Source organism: Rhyacophila brunnea, unplaced genomic scaffold, assembly GCF_057557595.1.
Source record: "Rhyacophila brunnea isolate RB1 unplaced genomic scaffold, BYU_Rbru_1.0 scaffold_23, whole genome shotgun sequence".
NCBI lineage: Eukaryota > Metazoa > Arthropoda > Insecta > Trichoptera > Rhyacophilidae > Rhyacophila > Rhyacophila brunnea.
Window position 1 is genome coordinate 2,277,954 of NW_028232893.1, and position 19,307 is coordinate 2,297,260.

The 19,307-nt window shown below is 35.0% G+C and overlaps 2 protein-coding genes across 3 annotated transcripts in view; both read left to right on the forward strand.

The window, feature by feature from the left end:
• Window positions 1-19,307, forward strand: part of wkd (TBC1 domain family member whacked) — a 422,625-nt gene that overhangs the window by 86,074 nt on the left and 317,244 nt on the right. The gene's annotated exons all lie outside the window — the stretch shown is intronic.
• Pgam5 (Phosphoglycerate mutase 5) lies at window positions 3,460-15,663 on the forward strand. Of its 2 annotated transcripts, none has more exons than XM_085950171.1 (5): window positions 3,460-3,847; window positions 7,507-7,682; window positions 9,307-9,524; window positions 14,018-14,151; window positions 14,265-15,663. In XM_085950171.1, exons 1-5 carry the CDS (start codon window positions 3,681-3,683, stop codon window positions 14,413-14,415), a joined length of 846 nt encoding a protein of 281 aa, XP_085806297.1. In that variant the 5' UTR covers window positions 3,460-3,680; the 3' UTR covers window positions 14,416-15,663. The 2 variants fall into 2 exon arrangements, with proteins under 2 accessions (XP_085806297.1, XP_085806298.1); XM_085950172.1 differs by having other exon boundaries at window positions 14,021-14,151; window positions 14,265-15,657.

Sequence of the window (19,307 nt, forward strand, 5' to 3'; positions counted from 1 at the left end):
AATTATACATTTCATATAAGTTTCAATTTTTTAAAACATTGTATAGAATTATTTATTTAAAAAGAACTAAATCGATGATTTTTTGGTAAAAAACGTTTCGGAGTTTTCACATATATCAGGCGGGAGTAAAAGGGTTTCTTTTTGTAGATCAGAAAATAACACAAAAAATTAAAGTATCTAAACTTAATAAAAAAAAGTCAGGGACGCCTGTGGATTATTCACCAAAAATGCAGCGAAAACACGGATTGAAGTGTCAAATTGTGTTTACCTTTCTTTGAATTGCATGCTACGTTTCCATGCATCTGGGTTCCTTGAACGCTTCCTTGAGGTTCCAGGAAGAGAATTTATAACACTTATCAAATAATCATCCATTATATACGATTGAAAACGACAAATATCAACAGCAAATTACAGCGATTTACCTCACCGAGTGTAGATTCAGTACTGCGGCCATATTGCATTTTTGTATGAATCGCGACTCCTGATTGGCCGATAATACTTTAAATGCTCTTTGAAACTCAGTTTGCATACGGAGTGGTTTTTGTAAGTGACCCAAATATTTAAAATGATTTCCTGACGAGATTTAATGCAATTTGAAACTCTCACCTGGATAACTAGATAGATTTTAAGGTAATGAATAAAATGGCATCCAAAGGTCATTTTCGTAGAAAATCGTCCAGAATGGGTTTTGAAACTCGATGATTCATATATAGAAATGAGTTAAGGGTAAGCTCTACAGAATTGCCCTTGAGAATTGAAAATATGATTTTTTTATATGTGGTCCTGAATTGTTGGTCTACTAGCAATATACAAAGGTCGCCGACAATGCTTGTGTCAAATGTAAATGGTCTCTAAATTAAATTTAAATCATAAACACGGACGACGTGAAGACAGAATGGGGTGACCAAAAAATAATATCTTCTAATATAGGTAGGTACGTAAATGTTACTAAATTCAATTTGTTAATCAACTGTTTGGGAGAAAGTATTGAAACCAATATGATGGTGACATTTTCAATTATGTGGTTACCACAATATAAACTTAATAATATATTAATAACTTTTTAACCTGAAATTGTCCGAGAATTAAACATACGAAGGATGTTGAAATGCATATCTACCTACATTTTTATTTCATGTGCTATCCAAAAAACATTAATAATGAATAGTATTTATTTTTAATGTTTAGGACCAACATATTAAAAATAATAGGTACTTATTGCGCAATTTTACTTTTATACAACTAGTGAAACAATAGGTAGGTAGTACCTACCATTATTTATGTAAAGCCAATGGACGAAATAATTTATATCATGAGTGCCTAAAAATAATTATTAACATACAGTCACCACACACATTTATTTTTTATTCGCCAGTCGGACTGGCAGGCAAAAAATAACGTCAGGGCTGTCGAAGACATAATTATTTTGTACTTTTTAAGTTTTATTTATATTATTGAAGTTTTGTCCATCTAATATCCACTGCGGTTCACGTAGTGGCATGTACCTGTTTTTCTGGGGTCAACTAATTCAAAAAGTAAACACCCATAATAGAATTTTTCCAGTTTTGGTTGCATTATATTCCAACTCATTTCCGATTTTATTAATGGAAATTTCTCGGTGTACATAGTAAACAAACCTACGAATAAAAAAAGACGGGAAGGAACACATTGATTCATCGCAGTAAAAACTGGCAACCAAATTCGCCATTTTGGAAAGCGACGATTTTGCGTAAACAAATATCACGTGGTCTGCACGTGTGCGGTAAACTTCGTATGTGTTTGTAATTTTGTGTATTTTATGTTTGTGTATCATGCATTGTCGGCCATATTTTCCGGCCTTTCTGATTGCCGTGATTTTTTATTCGTAGAAACAAACAGCATTTTTTATTAGTTATATAAAGTCAACTTTGAGCTTTGAGCCGTGCTCACTCATGAATGTAATTCTTCATTTAAGTAAGTCTATATAAATTTTGATGTTATCTTGCAGAGAAAACAGTTATCTGACCTTTTCACTATATTATATACATGCAAATATAATGTTTTCAAATAATTGATATGGATTATATAATATATTCCATCGTATTATTTTCTCGAAATCATAAAGATACTATAATAGTATTTTGAGTATCAACCTATGTTCAATTTGAATTGGGTTATAATAATAATATACCCGTAGATATATCAATAGTATGTTTGCCACGATATCCACCCAAGTTATCAGTATGTACTTGCACAGGTTTGATTAAAAACTATGATGAAATTAACATTTTACAAATATTATATTATTTTGACAGCCCTGTTTTCTGATCAGCGGACACGTGCAGCTGTTTATCAAATAATAATGTAAGATTGTCCACAATAATAATAATGTAGAAGGTCGACAATAGTAATAATAATATATTTTTTAAATAAAATCTCCGATGATTAGTGATTTTTGCCAAAAGATCGATTTAAATTAACGTGCGTACGACGCCGAGGTCCATTTCATACTAAATTATATTTGAATACCGAGCTCTTCAGCCGCCCCTTAAGTCTTAAGATACGACACTATCTGATGGAAATATGTTCGCACTGTGATACAAGTAGACAGGGAACACTGTGTTTTAATCGTAAATACGACTTCTATACACGTTGTGTCGTATTACGTCGTTCAGTACAGTATAGACGTTCTGTCATATCACACTTTAAAAAAATTACATGCTGAGTTTAGTAATTGGCCTCTTGTTCAAGTCATAGAGCCGGTCCATGTATTAGATCCAAACAATATTGATTGAAAAGGTGAACTCAAACCAGTTGGGAGTTTTGAACCTGTGACCTATCGAACAAAAGATCATCCTTCAAACCCTTGTTCGGAGGGTGTAATAGAACAAATATTGTACCTACTCGTCTCAGAAATTTCTGTTGTGTCTCAATAAATCAATTCACCTTTAACAGTGTTACTCTTGAAGCAACCCCCCCAACAAAAACAATCCATCCTCTCCCCTGCGAATCATCCACATATTATTTTGTTCAGAGCCAAAGGGCGGTTTGTTAATTCCAAAGAGATTGTACATACCTACCTAATATTGTAGTTGGTACCTAGATACTATTGTTTACGTAGTAATTATTTAATTTCTGTATGCTTATTCAAAATTCGTTAGCTGAAAATGTTCTATTGAAGCAGATAAAACCGGTTCTGGTTATTATTTAGTAAAATATGTAGAATAAGTAGGTAGGTATCTACCAATGAGATTAGACTGTATATAATTTAATAGTAGTAATTTAATATACGAATGAAAATCTTTTTAATTCTCATAAAACGGGCAGGTACTTAATAATTTATTGGCATACAGATAGATCTTGATTAGGTACAAAATTTTCAATTTATATTTACTTTTCAATATTTTGAATAGCTATAAAATATCAAAAGAAAATATCATAGTCAAAATGAAAATAATTTTAGTCTATGACGATGTCTATGATTTGGATTTGATTTCATTTCGGAAAAAGACAAAAGGCTGAAAAATCGAAAAAAGTCAAAAGTATCAAAGTCCATAGTGTTGTTGGGTGTCGATTATATCGATTATAGGGTGATATTTCGCCAACTAATGACTGCAGAATCGCACAGAAACATTTATTCTTTAAAATCGAGTTTTTATTTTTGATTTTAATACCGTAATTTAGCCGCATTTTCCCATAAAATGGGGCCGTTCACGATAATACAGAAGTGCGCCTTGGCCGGGTTGGGAGCTGCCGGCGGGTCCGCTGTTTACTATTTTAAAATAAAAACTGACAAGGCGAATGTAGTTTTCAATTCATGGACGACGAACTACTCTCCGTCGGTGAAATGGGACAGCAATTGGGACCAGTAAGTCACTTTTTGTGCAACATTTTCGGCGAAGTAGAAGGGAGAAAAAGAGATATTTGACTGGAAATATAACTATGCGCGCATCACATTTCAGTAATGTAAATTCCTGATTATTATAATTCCTATTCATTGGTTATTCTTGTATTCATGAAAATACATCAATAACTTCGCACTCCGAAAAAGTGACAGTTTAATAAAACAAGGGTTGTCATGACTTCGACCCCAAAAAACTCAATATTTTAAAATACAATCATATCTAATCAACAGATGTAAAAATACCTGGTAAAATTGCCGTATAGTGCATTCATTTTCAACAAAAACTTTTTAAATTATTGTCCCCAATTCTCGAAAACAAAATTTGGTTTTAATTATCTACTGCAGTGCTAAATTTTTAAATCTTTTACCGTAGTTATCTTATTGGTAGTTCCCTCGTGGCTGAGGATCGTGACCACCCTAAAATGCAGTCATTTCCACCCCTCACGGTCCTGTGCTTCATCCAAGACAGAATGAAGGTTGCCCCAGTCAACTCGTCACTAGTCTTTCTTTGCTTTATCTTCGCTGGAGGTTACCTAAAACCACCAGTGTCTCCAGATTATCTGCTCCGAGTCAAACATATTCAAAAAATAACAGTATGTGTCTCATACGGTTACATGTAAATTGTACGTATAACATTTCACTGTGGCACAGTTCACCGTGAGCTTTCTATCGGAAAGAGGTGACAGATACTATACGGTCTCTAATTGTATTAGATTCAATATGAACATTTAATTCAATTTTCATAACTTATTTTGGCATAATTCATGAATTCAAGAATGAAAACCTAACCTAACAAATAATCTAGTAGGTATATCGGCTATTTTCATAATTTGTTTGCTGCTGGCTTCATGTAAATTGACAAGAATCATGTTTTATTTAGACATGAATTTTATCTCAGTACCCAAAGAGGTTGACGACAGTCTTTAATATGAGGCGTCTAATTCCAAAAAGCCACATTTGGTCAAAATCGAGAAAAAAATACACTCGTATTCTTTGTATAATTTTACACAATATGTATTGATTATAATTTCCAAAACGCGACATAACCCTACGAAAAAAAAATATTTTAAGTCTCGATTTATTACAAAAAGCGCCAAGTCCGTGTTTCATATTATTTAAAGCTTGGTTGATTTCGCACGTGTTTAAGTCAACCAATAAGGGAACGTTCAATATTGAAAAGGGCGTCTCCCATGTTGTCGCATCTGGTAAACTGATGACAGTGCCACGGAAATATGTGCCTTATGCGGAGTAAATTAAAAAGTGAGATACAAATAGCGCTACGTCCAATTTTATTTTGCCTATATTTATTACATTTAAGAGTTTATCGCCTGAAACAAATTGCCATTTGGTTCTAATTTCGACATAGAATACAACGGAAAAAATAATCTCACGTTAAAACAAATAATTGAAGCTTGAAACATAAAAACGTTGTTTCCCGAAAATATTGAATTGTGGACTTGTCGCTTTTTGTAATTAGACGCCTCATATACGCCATACGGCCATATATTTCCGATACAACATTAATTCATGGTGAAGTGTGATACGGGGAACTGCCTACGTACAAGTTTCCTGACATGGTCTCATACACTGCGAGAGTCATTTATTTATCTGAAGTCTCCGAATGATTGATTGGTTTGTCTCATGCTCTGTCCGAATTATGAAGCATTTGGTGTCAATATCACATTTCGAAGGCATCAATTGCCTTCCGCTCCCTTGCTTCAGGTATGGCGGTACCAAGGGCACTTGACGCTTGGGTGCCAAACCAAAATTGCCACCCTTCAAATATCAGAAATCTAGGTACCTAGGTACTTAGCGTCCGTATTCTGTAAGCTGGCGTTCACGTCACGTCGCTTGCGGGAAAGCGTTGTGTCATCGCGTTTGACTGTTGCAAGTTTTCAATAGGAGGGAACGAGAGGGGATGCTGTGTTAAGATGCTGAAGCGGGGGGAAAACCGCACGCCAGCATAAAGAATACGGACTCTACAAGAAATGAAAATAATTGAAATCATTATAATATTGTGTGGTGTACTTCCTTGTACCTATATACTTAATATTTTTTGTATTTACACATTTATACTGTACATAAAACTGTTTTAATAATATTTTTTTGTTTCTAAATGTCATGTTGTGAACGTCTTAAACTTATAATTTGTAATGTCCAAAATATGTAAAATAAATAAATAAATTGAAAATTGAAATTAAATTGAAATTGAAATTATTCTCATCAAAATCAATCATTTATAATATAATAAAGTTGTCATTTTTTACTATGACATTTAAAAATCAAACAAACGAAAATTGCCCTGCATAAATTTTTTATTTACCGTGTATTAAAATTAAACCAATTCATTACAATAAAGCCCCTTCAAATATTCATTCACTGGCAACACAGAATTACATTTTAGTATGAACATTTTTATGCCTACACTGAACCGTTCCATCAAGATTTTGAGAGAATGCTTTTTAGAATGTTTAAATATAATTTATGTCAATTCTTCAGTTTGCCACTGTTTGATAAGTGCCACCCCCAGTTCAGTGTTTGTATAAGGTTAGCTCGATCGGTGATCATTAACGTTGTAGAAGCTCTGAGTTCCCTCTCATCATCAGCTGATAATGAATCATCTGGGAATCTCAAGTTAACTAACATAGTCTAACACAGAGGGGGGCAAACTGCGGGCCGCATGTGGCCCGCCAGGTATTTTTTACGGCCCGCCATCATTAATAAAATTGTACTTCTGATTACGAATAACTTTTTTTATAATTTTTAAAAAAATATTGACAATAGATTAAAATTTCTTTAGCTATAGTACGCGATCCATTTTCAATAGATATTGATAGTGTACCTACCGACAGAGCTACAACTTGAGATTATTGATCTGCAGTGTGACACTGATTTAAGAGAATTGCATCGTCGTGAAGAAATCTCCAAATTTTACAATGTCCTTAATTCAGACAAATTCGACCAACTTAAAGATTATGCAAGAAAAATGTTCGTTATTTTTGGATCAACCTATATATTATGTGAACAAACATTTTCGATCATGAACCTCAATAAAAATTCTTTACGTTCAAATATCTCCGATGCCCATTTACAAGCAGTTTTGAGAATATCAACTACAAAATTAACACCTAAATTTTAAAAAATGTACAACAGTTTCATTCTTCGCATTTTTTTTTTGTAATGTTTATTTTTCGTGATAATAAATAGTGTATACCTAAAAATGGTACTTTACTTGCGGCCCATCGCTCATTTTGAATTCTTGAATTTGGCCCTCCATCCAAAAAGTGTGCCCCCCCCTGGTCTAACATAAAGTCTTCAATATATTAAACCCTCAATCAATCTCCCAGGTTACATGGCTAATTGGGACTCCTACGTATGCCCCAACAGCCTTATAATAGCCTCCCTGCATTATGCATTCTATTAAATCATATTTATCTAAACATATTTTTAATTATTTCAATATTTATTTAATAACTCAACAAAAATTTGAATAAACATTCGTAAATATTTAAAAATAAATAAATATTTAGTTAGGTTTTATTCACGGATCATGGTCTAAGTGTGTATTGTTATTATTTTTCATTGTTATAATCTGTATCACCATGAATGAATTCCATCTGCAGCTGCGACCCAAAATGCATCGTGAGGCCAAGCAAAGGTACTCCGGAGGATGACAATCGGTACAACACGGAGCTGGAGAATGCAACACCGCACGCCGTGCGACACATCTTCCTCATCAGGCATGGCCAGTACAACCTCGACGGGAAGACAGACAAGGAACGGGTGTTGACTGAACTAGGTGAAGCTTTTTGAAGGCAGAAGTCATTTTGATATTCATTGCGATGTTTTGTCTATGACTCTCAACTTTACCTCACTCATGATGTACTCACTACTAGTAATTTTTATGTGGTGAATACCAATTTCTTGAATAGAGTTGCCACTTTATTCAGCCGTATTTATGATTGATTCATTCATTAATATTTCAGATATGAGGCGTCTAATTACGAAAAGCGACAGGTCCACAATTCGATATTTGCGGGAAACAACGTTTTTATATTTCAAGCTTCAATTATTTGTTTTAACGTGAGATTATTTTTTCCGTTGTATTCTACGTCATAATCAGAACCAAATGCCAATTTGTTTCTCTTAAATGTAATAAATATAGGCAAAATAAAATTGGACGTAGCACTACTTGTACCTCACTTTTTAATTTATTCCGCATAAGACACATATTTCCGTGGCACTGTCATGAGTTTACCGGATGCTACGGCATGGGAGACGCCATTTCCAATATTGAACGTTCCCTTATTGGTTGACATAAACACGCGCGAAATCAACAATGCTTTAAATAATATGAAACACGGACTTGGCGCTTTTTGTAATAAATCGAGACTTAAAATATTTTTTTTCGTAGGGTGTTGTCACTTTTTGGAATAATTTATAGATCAATACATATTCTGTAAAATTATACAAAGAATACGTGCGTATTGTTTTCTCAATTTTGACCAAATGTGGACTCATTGCTTTTTTGAATTAGACGCCTCATATGTTCTTTTACACAAATTGTGTACTTACGCAGAATTGAATATGTAGTCTTATAATATTATTTTGTTTTTGAAACATTAGTAGCTGTCATTTAACACTTCTTTTTGTAATATTTCATATTATTATATACACAGATGTGTAATTGTTAATTTACCATACAGTGAAACCTCGATTCTACTGTTTTCAAGGGACCCTAAAAAACCATAAAAGCGGGATATATGAATTTTTCTCGACATCTTGAATTATTGTCAGTTTCTCAGCTAGAGTTCTAGTTTTCTTCATTGGGGGCATTTTAGTTGTGACTTATAAAAATTCATGATACGAAATGCGAGGCAAGCCTGAGCGTCGACCGATCTGTGCAAACAAAGCGACACGACTGAAACTGAAAGGTCTGTATGCATCATAAACAATTTTACGAAAGCGAAATGAAAAATATTCAACAAAAACGGTCAATCGGGATAATATTTGTGACTGGACCATAATATTTAGACGATGGATCGAGGAAAACGATGAATCGGGGAACGGTTAATGCGGGATTGTTTAAGATTGTTCTTATGTGTGTTTGGCGGGACTTTCAAAAATGAACAATCCGTGCGGGAAAACGATTTATGGGAGAACAGTAGATCGGTGTTCCACTGTATTTGATTTTCTATCAATTTCTGTATCACGCCAGTCGGAATATAAACAAAATCTTAATTATTAGTGTGAAAAAATTAAAAAAAAACATTTTAGAAATTGTCGATGAATCTCTTGAAAAAAGAATGATCAATTTTGTATTTTATAATGAGGTGTGATTTTCCATGTCCGCCTTGAAAGTGATGTTTCCAATCGCCGACATAGCATTGAGTGCTGCCCCCTTAATTGATGTCATTCCACAGGTAGAAAGCAAGCGAAAATGACAGGCCAACGTCTCAAAGAGTTGGGCTTGACCTTCGAGCGGATGCAGCGATCGACGATGACGCGCGCCCAGGAGACTGCCGCCCTCATCTCCGAGTTCCTACCCCCTCAGACGGTTTACTCCGACTGTTCTCTTCTGGAGGAAGGCGCCCCCATACCGCCCGAGCCGGCTGTCGGTCACTGGAGGCCCGAACCACATGTAAATTGAATATACATTATTGGATTTAGCATATTGCGTATAATAATAAATCTGTGGTCTGAGGATAGCTTATCGCCGTTGCACCTACAAAACTGGGCATATCCAAACTTCGGAGCGCAACTGAACGCATGTGAAATTATGTGCACGCACACCTTGTAAAAATAATGAACACTTAATATTATAAAGCGCCGGCTAGACAGTCATGCTTTACTGAAAACCGTGGCTCGCGCAAACCGAAAAGCGCTGTAATGGTAGTTTGCACAAACTATACCGCGTAGGCATGTCACTGCCGTCTGGCCGGCGCTTAACATTGCTGGGCCGCGGACGTGTTACCGGTGATCGGCAGAATTACAAACAAAACTTTCATGTAAAAATCAACCCTTCGTTCCCCCTTTTGTTCAATTCACTACATATAGTGCAATGAAATCGCAGTTTTGTTGTGTTGGTATAGAATAGGTATACTGAAATTTTTACTGGTTCTTTTACTGTGGAACTCAGACTTTCCGTGCCCAAATTCAAATTTTCCTGCTATTTGCATGTGTTTTATGCAATCCCGTTTCATAGTACATTTTAGTACATTTTTAATTCCCGGTTTTACATATTAAAATTCAAAATTCATTTTAATCCATTGAAACGAATTCCAGATAAAAGTGTGCATTTATATCTTAAGCCTCAATGACATTCAGCTACTTTACGAGCTGCTTGTTGGCGAATTTAAAAACAGGCGAGTCAGTTAGTGCGATTGTGATGATGACACACAAAACATTCCACTCGCTCAGAAGCCAACAAGCTAGCGAGTTGAAACTGTCATTTTTGGTACTATTTTTACAGGACGTATTCCGAAATTGGTTTTTTTACTGGGAGGTCGCTACTATCGCTCTACTGTAGGCCCATACGCCAGAGTGTAAAGTTGACCGGCTTTCAACTTTTATCAGTAGATTGTTTACAAACTGCTTGTTAGAGAAAAAGAGAAAAAGAACATTCACGAAAAGGAGAAAGAGCATGTTTACATAATCTATGGTCCAAACCAATTTGTATGATTTTTTTTAATACATACTTAATTACATCTTTCTTATTTTGTTTTACATTTTCCTTTTATTTACCAATGTTTCATCTTTATCTTCTACTGTTACAACCATTCAAAGGTATAATAATTACAAGATAAAAAGAACTTTTTATATACAAAGTTTTTAAATTTTCTGTTTAATCATATAAACTTGACTTGACTAGCTTAAACGATCAAGCAACCAATAATGGTATCGAAATAACTTTTCATACAAAACAGAATTAACTGAAAATGAATTAAATTCTACTTAAAGATGGCTAAAAGTATTGAAAAAAATGCATTGGCATCGTGTTCTGATATATTCTAAAAGTTTCAAATGTCTAGCTAGTCGGGAAGTTAGTTAAAAATCGATTGCAAGATTTGTACCAGACAAACAACCACCGGACAAATAAGAATACGAGCTAAGAAAAACGTTGTAAAAAAATATCATTAAGTGTTTATTTGGTACGGTGTTCATTATTTTTACAAGCCGTCACCTGTGATGTCTTGCGTTAGCCTAGTTTTTTCTCTGAAGGATCACTAAATGATACCTTGTCCTTAAATTGTTTAAAAAAAATGTTGCCATATTCCAGTCATTTAAATTCACTGTTTTTTTTTATTTCTACTGTGATCGTTAAAATAAATAATGTGCCCGGTTTTGGAGGCCCACTGATAATTAATATCTGTGGTTTTTGGACAATTTATGATGAGTGCAGACGTTTTCATTTCAGTTGCTTTATTAGGTTTAAAGGGAGAAATTAAAACTCGACATGGACTGGAGCGGATCATGAAATATTCCCGACTACTCTAGTGGAAAAATTAAATCATTTCCTTTACATATTTCTTCTTAAACTTGTCAGGTGCATTTTTATGACATGTCGTCAACACCTATTTCTACAAGCAATAATGAGCTTCTGTGTTATCTTTCTACAAAGATTTTTTTAGGTGAATTGGGTGTTCATCATTAAAAACAATGTCAGTTACATCAATACGAGTTAATCAAAGTGTTCCCTAACGAAGTAATAAAAATTTATGATTGATATAAATATCATCAGCCTGAATCTATCCACTGCTGGATGAAGGCCTCTCCAAGCCGATTCCACTTCTCTTGGTCCTGTGCGTTGCGTTGCCACGTACTTAATTAATTAAACAATGATTGTATATACAAATACATTATTTACAAGGACGAAGCGTTGACATCCCGTTGGGTTGGCAGACCTTGTACTAACTACTTAATGGGTGGCAGATAAAGGAAGAAAATAGCTTAATATAATTTTTGACACGTTAGTTTGTAGAAATGTGATATTTTTCATCTTCACTGCCGAACGTTTCTGTCCTAATGTTCGATACGAATGTAATTATATACGAATGTTAACTGTTATTGTATTTGTCTGTCCACAGTACGTATATAATAAAAAATTCGTGCGCACATATATATATACCACGAGTATAACCGTCCTGTTCATAAAATATTCTATTTGGTCCATGGGAGAAATAATTAAATATTAAAACTTTTCTAATGAAATTAGTTTTACGCTTATCATAAATTGACCAAAGACCACAGATATGTACCTACTTGCAGTTTTTATAACGATAATTGGTAGTCAAGCGTTTGGTGCCCATGGAAATTGATGAAAAAACATTCCGATGCCTTGCATATTACACTTTGGATACAAAACATGTCGCCTTGTGGAGGACAAGTGTGGTGAAAATTTACATTTATGATTCTCACTACCTTGTCTTTCATGTGGAGCATGTTGTTACTCGTCTACAGCGATGACTCGACCATGTCATCCAATCAGCTTCGGTGTGGGGGCAAGCACTCTTGCCTTGTCTAGTCTGCAGGGAGTCTGTTGTGGTCAAATTCATCAACATTTACTTACCGATGTGTTGGTTCACAAACTTGAGTGTCTCTGATTGTGTGATTCTCAAAATCTGAGACCTACGAGGTTAAGTCATATGTCATGTCTCAAAGTTATACAGAAGCATAGATATACCGGAAATCATTGTATAGTCGCACTATGGGTAAGGCAAAATCCATCAGCATTTGTATTGGTTTTGTTTGCTGTTAGCCGTTTTAGCAAACAATACAATCCGCGAATCGCCCATGGTGCCACTGTAGAATGATTCCAGTATAGCAGGGGTAGTCAACCTTTTTATACCTACCGCCCACTTTTGTGTCTCTGTTGGTAGTAATAATTACTTACCAAATACTTTATATGTCAGACTTTCGCTAAGTTTGGCAGAATAAATCTTTATAAAACAACTTACTGTAGTTAAATCTATCTTTTTATTTATCTTTGCATACATTGAAGCATGAAGTCTGATGAAATTACATTTAATTAATTAAATTATTAATGAAATCTATGACGCTGATGCTGCGAAACTAAATACTGGATATCTGGCTCAATTTTTGTGAGGAACAAACGAAGGTCTCCTCTTTCGGAGGGCGATACAAATAGTTTTTCTGAAATTTAAATTGTCACTGGGAATTTTATGAAAACATAATGAAAATGTTTTTAAAATCCCTACCGCCCACCATGAAAGCTGCGCGGTAGGGACCAGGTTGACTACCCCTGCAGTATAGCATGCGCGCATGTTGAATAACTGACGTTATGCATTTCTAGATCGAGTGATTTGATTTGATTCCGGCAACGTGCCTAAAATTCATTCTGTATATTAATAACAATTTTTGAATATTTAGTAAGCTGTAAAATAACTTGATCATAAAACACATGCGACGTTTACGTATTATTATAATCATGAAAGTAGTAATTTGACTATTTTTCCGTGAACCCGATTGCATGTGAATTATCTAAAATTGCTCCATCTACAAATGCGTAACGCGGTCCCCATCATGCATGGACGAGGGTTGCTTCTTTGCACATTGATTGAATGTCGACCAAGTACCTATATTGACTTTTGAAAGCAAAACCGCACAAGTGTTTTATTGAATTTTTTCGTTTTATTTTATTTACTGCATGTCCGGTCTGACTAATCAGCACATCGAAAAATGTCTTCCTTTATGTACTTTGTTTTCATGTTTATTGACATATTGCATGATTTCAACTTCAGATTGCATTAGGAATTCATTGTTTTTGCTCTGCTGCAAAGTATGCACTAAACCAGTGTTTCCCATTTAACTTTACCCTCACGGAACGTCACTAGGTAAATTTTGCAATATACACTTGTGTGGTTTTGCTTTTTGTTATTATTTTGATTTAAAAAATGACTGATATAATTATGTTTAAATTAGTATAATGTTAGTAAGGAATTACCTGATCTTAATAACCAGTATTAACTCACGAATACCGATAAAGCATGTTTTGAAAGTACCCATCCATTAAACCACCAAATAAACACATATTCTGTTTTTCCTAACACAAGTGCCTGAAAACCAGCTCCTATTCCTACCTTAAACACTTTGTTGTTTCTTATTGATGTTTAGCAGTTCTACCAGGAAGGCGCAAGGATCGAGGCAGCTTTCCGGAGACACATCCACCGAGCCAAAGCCGAGCAAAAGAAGGACTCATACACGCTGGTTGTCTGTCACGCCAATGTCATCAGATACATTGTCTGCAGGTATGTTGGTTTCAAAGACTTTGAACTAGTAAAGACTGAATATTGTAAAGAGAGAAGAATGAACTAACGGGTGAACGACATGAATGTTAATGTTAACCTATTTCATTTTGCAGAGCGATGCAATTCCCACCCGAGGCGTGGCTCCGGATGACCCTCAACCATGCGTCGATCACGTGGCTCTCGGTACATCCCAACGGACGCGTAATTCTACGGTGCCTTGGCGAGACTGGATTTATGGATCCAAAGTATATCACCAGTCGGTAGAATCGACACACAATAAAGCGTTAAACCGTTGTTACAATAATTATTTTTTTGTGACGACATATTTCACACCAGAGGTTCCCAACTAGTCTTCGATGAGGGCACGAGTAGGGACATTTTTTTGTAATAACTTCCTTATTATTGAAAATAGAAGGAATACAAGTGCACTGGTGAACAAATTGAGTAAATCGACTTTATAGTTAAATGCGATTATAAATTTTACATAACTGTTTTCAATATTTTGCAAATGAGGTTTTGTTCTCAAATGATCCATTGTCTTTATTTAAATTATTAATTTAGTTAATTTCGTCATAATTAGGTAGGACGCAGGTGGCTCGATTGGTAAAGGGTATGGCAAATACACATGTTGTTTTTCAATGTGTGTTTGGAGTATGGATCTAATAGGTTGAGCAAGTGGGTAACATCCATTTCTTGTAAAAACAAAAATCTACAAAACCTCCACTCTTAGGATTGGACATGGTCAAAAAAAAAAAAAAGCCAATGGTGTATGTGATTCATAATGCTTGGCTTCAAACAGTACGCCAAATTGGCCAGAGCAGTAGAAATTGTTAATAATATTATACATATCAAAAATGTGAATACATAATTTTTTTGGTTATTTTTCAACAGATTTCTTGAATATCCATTTTTATTCTCTTTTTTTTCCACTTGCGCCTGTACACGTGCATGGATTCATTGGCAGCAATAGTGCGTATTTATTTTTTATTTATCGTGACGATAACTGTTTACACTTAAATGTGCTGGCTGTTTCTCCAATCTCATTCTTCAAGAGTAAGCGAGGCGCGATGTTGTCATTTTATGGTACTATTTGACAGGTAGTGAAAATCGGTTAAACTCATGAGTATAGTTCGTTTTTTTGCCGGCAGGTTCGCCACTATCGAAAAAATCCCTACTGTCACATGAAAATTTAGAAACTTCCAAACTTTTTTGATTCATGCATGTAAGCTTGCAAAACTGCAGGATAATACATGTTTACCCATATATTTTCTTGTTACGACCGCTTTAATACTTACTGTCAACAGTTTAATCCGTGCACGTGTAAACGGGGTATAGTGTTGTAGCTGAGGCATGTTTGTTGGGAACCCCTGCTGTACACTTTCGAGCCGTACGTCTTAAAAAAAAAATAATAAATTCAATGTTTTTTCGGCTTATTTTACTCAAATGGGTTAAAGAGATTCTGCCGGTAATCTTTTATTTAGAAAAAAAGTACTGGACATATTGTAGTAGATGAGAAAATTAAAATTATATTTTGTATCAGCCAACGATCGAGGCTATCCTGGTGTGATCCGCAAAAAATTACAGCACTTTTGGATTCCATAAATGTGTTTGAATGGATAGCCTCAATCATAATGCCGTTGTAAATAAGTGTTCACCTATTAGTCCAGTCAATGGGTGCTCAAAAGATGGGTGTAGAGTGCATGGAATATGCGAGAATTTTTGACTTCAGGACTTTGGTATGAGTAGTATCACTTCCCTCCATTTTGGTAAGTGAATAGCAAACTGCCACTTTTATTTTGTTGTCTGGTTTGGATGTGGAGGTGAACAATTAACACACTGGAATTGTTTTGGAAACGGCAAGGTATATTTAAGTTAATATATTCTAAATGGTTACATTTTTATACAAATTCGTTTCGATTTAATTTTGACGGATAGCGAGGTTAACACTGCTTACTGCGTTGCTGTCAAAAACGCTCCTCCCGCTAAAACCAACGGTCACTTGAGAGCCGTACAAAATCTGGCGTTGCCATTCGTATTTTTCTTTAGCGCTATTCAGACAATGTTGCCGGCAGATATTTAACATTATTTAATTATTTTCGCAATCAGCCGTTACTATTTGTTGGATTTGATACCGATTCGGGCCTCTCCAGATACACAAAGACATCCCCAAATGGGGACCATACGGAGGTGTCACAGTAGTTAGTAAGTAAACGTACTAAAAGTCTCCGCCCCTGGGAGGTGAGCTAAAGGCAGGAGGGGGGTCGAAAGGTCCCATTTTTTGGTTCTTCGCTTATATCTCGGAAACGGTGTATGTAAAAAAAAATGTTTCAAATAAAAATGAAAGCTAATTAAATTTCCAATAAAATTGTCTTTACATATTTGTCGAATTCCCCACGGTTTCCGAGATACGTTATTGAAAATCAATAATTTTCAACGAAAATTGGCAGCCAATGAGCAAATGGGCGGGAGAAGAGACAGTTGGTAGAGTGAGAGTGGGGAGGTAGCGTATATTTCGGAAACTGTTGGGAATTCGACAAGTATGTATAGAGACAATTTTATAGGAAATTTAATTAGCTTTCATCTTTATTTGCAACATTTTTTTTCTACATGCACCATTTCTGAGATATAAGCAAAAAACCAAAAAAATGAGACTTTTTGACCCCCCTCCCGCCTTTAGCTCATCTCCCAGAGGCGGGGACTTTTAGTATGTTTACCTACTAACAACTCCTCTCCTAACAAAGTCCTGAAGTCAAAAATTCTCGCATATTCCAAGCACACTACAATATATTCATTGACTGGACTAGGTATATGTACTTTTAATTATTACATTGTTCGATTGGTAGCTGAGATTAAAAAAAAGTATTTTTTTAATTGCTAGTATAATATCGTGACGGTCTTGCCAACCTGTAAATTTATAATTCTTAATCGAGCGGAAGAATGTAAAGTTTATATTATTGTTATTGTCAGTATTACAAAAAGTCAATTGTTGTAATGATTATTATTAAATATTTATGTATTTGATTGCGTCTTAGAATTGCCTCACAGTGACCACCAGTTGTTATTGTATCAAAGTGCATCGTGCCAAACTCATATCGACCTCAAAAGATGCTCACATCAGCGGCAAAGGGTCGAGGTAGGCTGGTAAGATCCACAATAACTAGTGCACATTAAACTTTGTCAGCCAACCGTATTTGTTTTCATTGAAATTAGACTATATTTTACAGATGGTGTTGGTTAGTTTTTAAAATTTAACTAAACCCTTGTGAAAACCAAGCCATAGTAGATAATAGTCAAAAAAATACTCGCAGGGCTTAATGAATTTAAAATAAAAAATGAACAAACAATATGAGTAATATGTATTCTTAATCTAATGAAAACAAATAAGTATCAATGAAAAAGTGTGCACAATTTTGTCAAAAAAATATACCAAAACTATTACGGTTTGGTTAGGCAGGGTTTAATTGATTTTCAAAAACGAACCAATACCATCTGTAAATAATTGTAGTCTTAGTTCAATAAAAACAAATATGTATGACTAACAGAGTTCAATGTGCACTATTTATGGCGGATGTTAACAGCCTACTGGCTCACGTTTATCTCAAACTGTAGTCGTAACTGGAATATATTAATTTTCCATTTTACAAAAATGTAGCTTGGTCTATAAAGATATATTGGTATATTAGTCAGCTATGGTTATCATGTGGTCGCAAGCGCTATTTCAAGTCAGCACTCTGTGTGTTCAGAATTCAATTACGTGCAGCAAGTGGCCTAATGTATTAATTTTTTTTAGTTTCTTGTATTGATTAATGTATATTCCTATCGACGATTATTCAAGGCAACGTTATAGTTTTGTATGGAAGCATTTTTAAATATACATGAAGGGGCGATAGGCGGCTGGATTGATAGATGATAATAGAAGCCATTCAATTAAAATGGATGCCATGGGGATATAAAAATACGTCTGAAAATTAACAAATGTTAAAAACATGACGTGAATGATGTCTAATGCTCTAATTCCACGAGCGGACTTGTTGACTCGTGCCGATCGTCCTTGGTAATTGATATCCTTAAGAGAAATTGCATGTAATTATTCAGGTGCCAATTGGATCGTGTTGACACTTGTCGTGGTTAGATCTGCGAATTCGATTATGTAATTTGCACTTTTGTTAGTGAAGTCAGGCAATAATGATCATGAATCATTGGTGAAAAGGTGACATTTCTCGATCACGTCAGGCAGTCAGCGGGAGTCGTCAAGTCTTTGCGTGTACACAATATTCCTTGTTTATCTTTGTATATCCAAGTGCCAGTCATCTTGTATAATTGTATCTGACCAAAACGCACACTTATTAAATAAATTTATATGTATAGTATAGTTTTTGTTGATATTTTATATTGAAGAAAATAAAAAGCATTTTAACAAATATGTGTTTTTTACTTTTGAATATTCTCTTATGTGACAAACTGAACGTCAGTGCGGTGGGTCTAGCTTCACATGGTGTTTTTCTTCGTCAAATTATCAGATGTACAGTCGAACTTGGTTATTACGATCACGGAAATAGCGAAATCTCGTATGTAATGAGGAAACATTCGTTGACATTTTAGTTTATGATTTTCTCCATACATTTATTCACTTTTATAACGAGCTACTTCTCGGGTATACCGAGCAAAACTGTTAATGTGTCGATCGTTTAAAACCAACATTTTCGACCCTAAGCAATAAAATCAGACCGGGCAGTTAACTAGAACGATGCCGCCGGGATCGGATTACGTTTATGACACAAGTTAAGTGCCTAATTGCATTTGCTTAAGCTTTGTGAAGTCAGTAGGTACCTGCCAGCGCCGGCGGCTCAGCACTTTATTATAATAAACAACTTCTTTTGTGGTTTATGAATGCATACCATGCTTGTTTTGGGGATTTTTACGATGGTTTTCAGATTTTTTATGTTCTATGCTTAAATAGAATGTGGTGTGAAAAATATATAATTAGTAATGCTTATAACGAGCAAATTCAGTCAGTCCCATCTTCCTCGTAATAACCAAGTTTGACTGTATTTGTATCCAAGGCAAAGCTGTGATGTTATTCAATTCTTTCTTCTGTATTTTCCACATCTAGAGGCGACCTAGACCATAATGGGTTGTTAACCTTTCCCTTACCA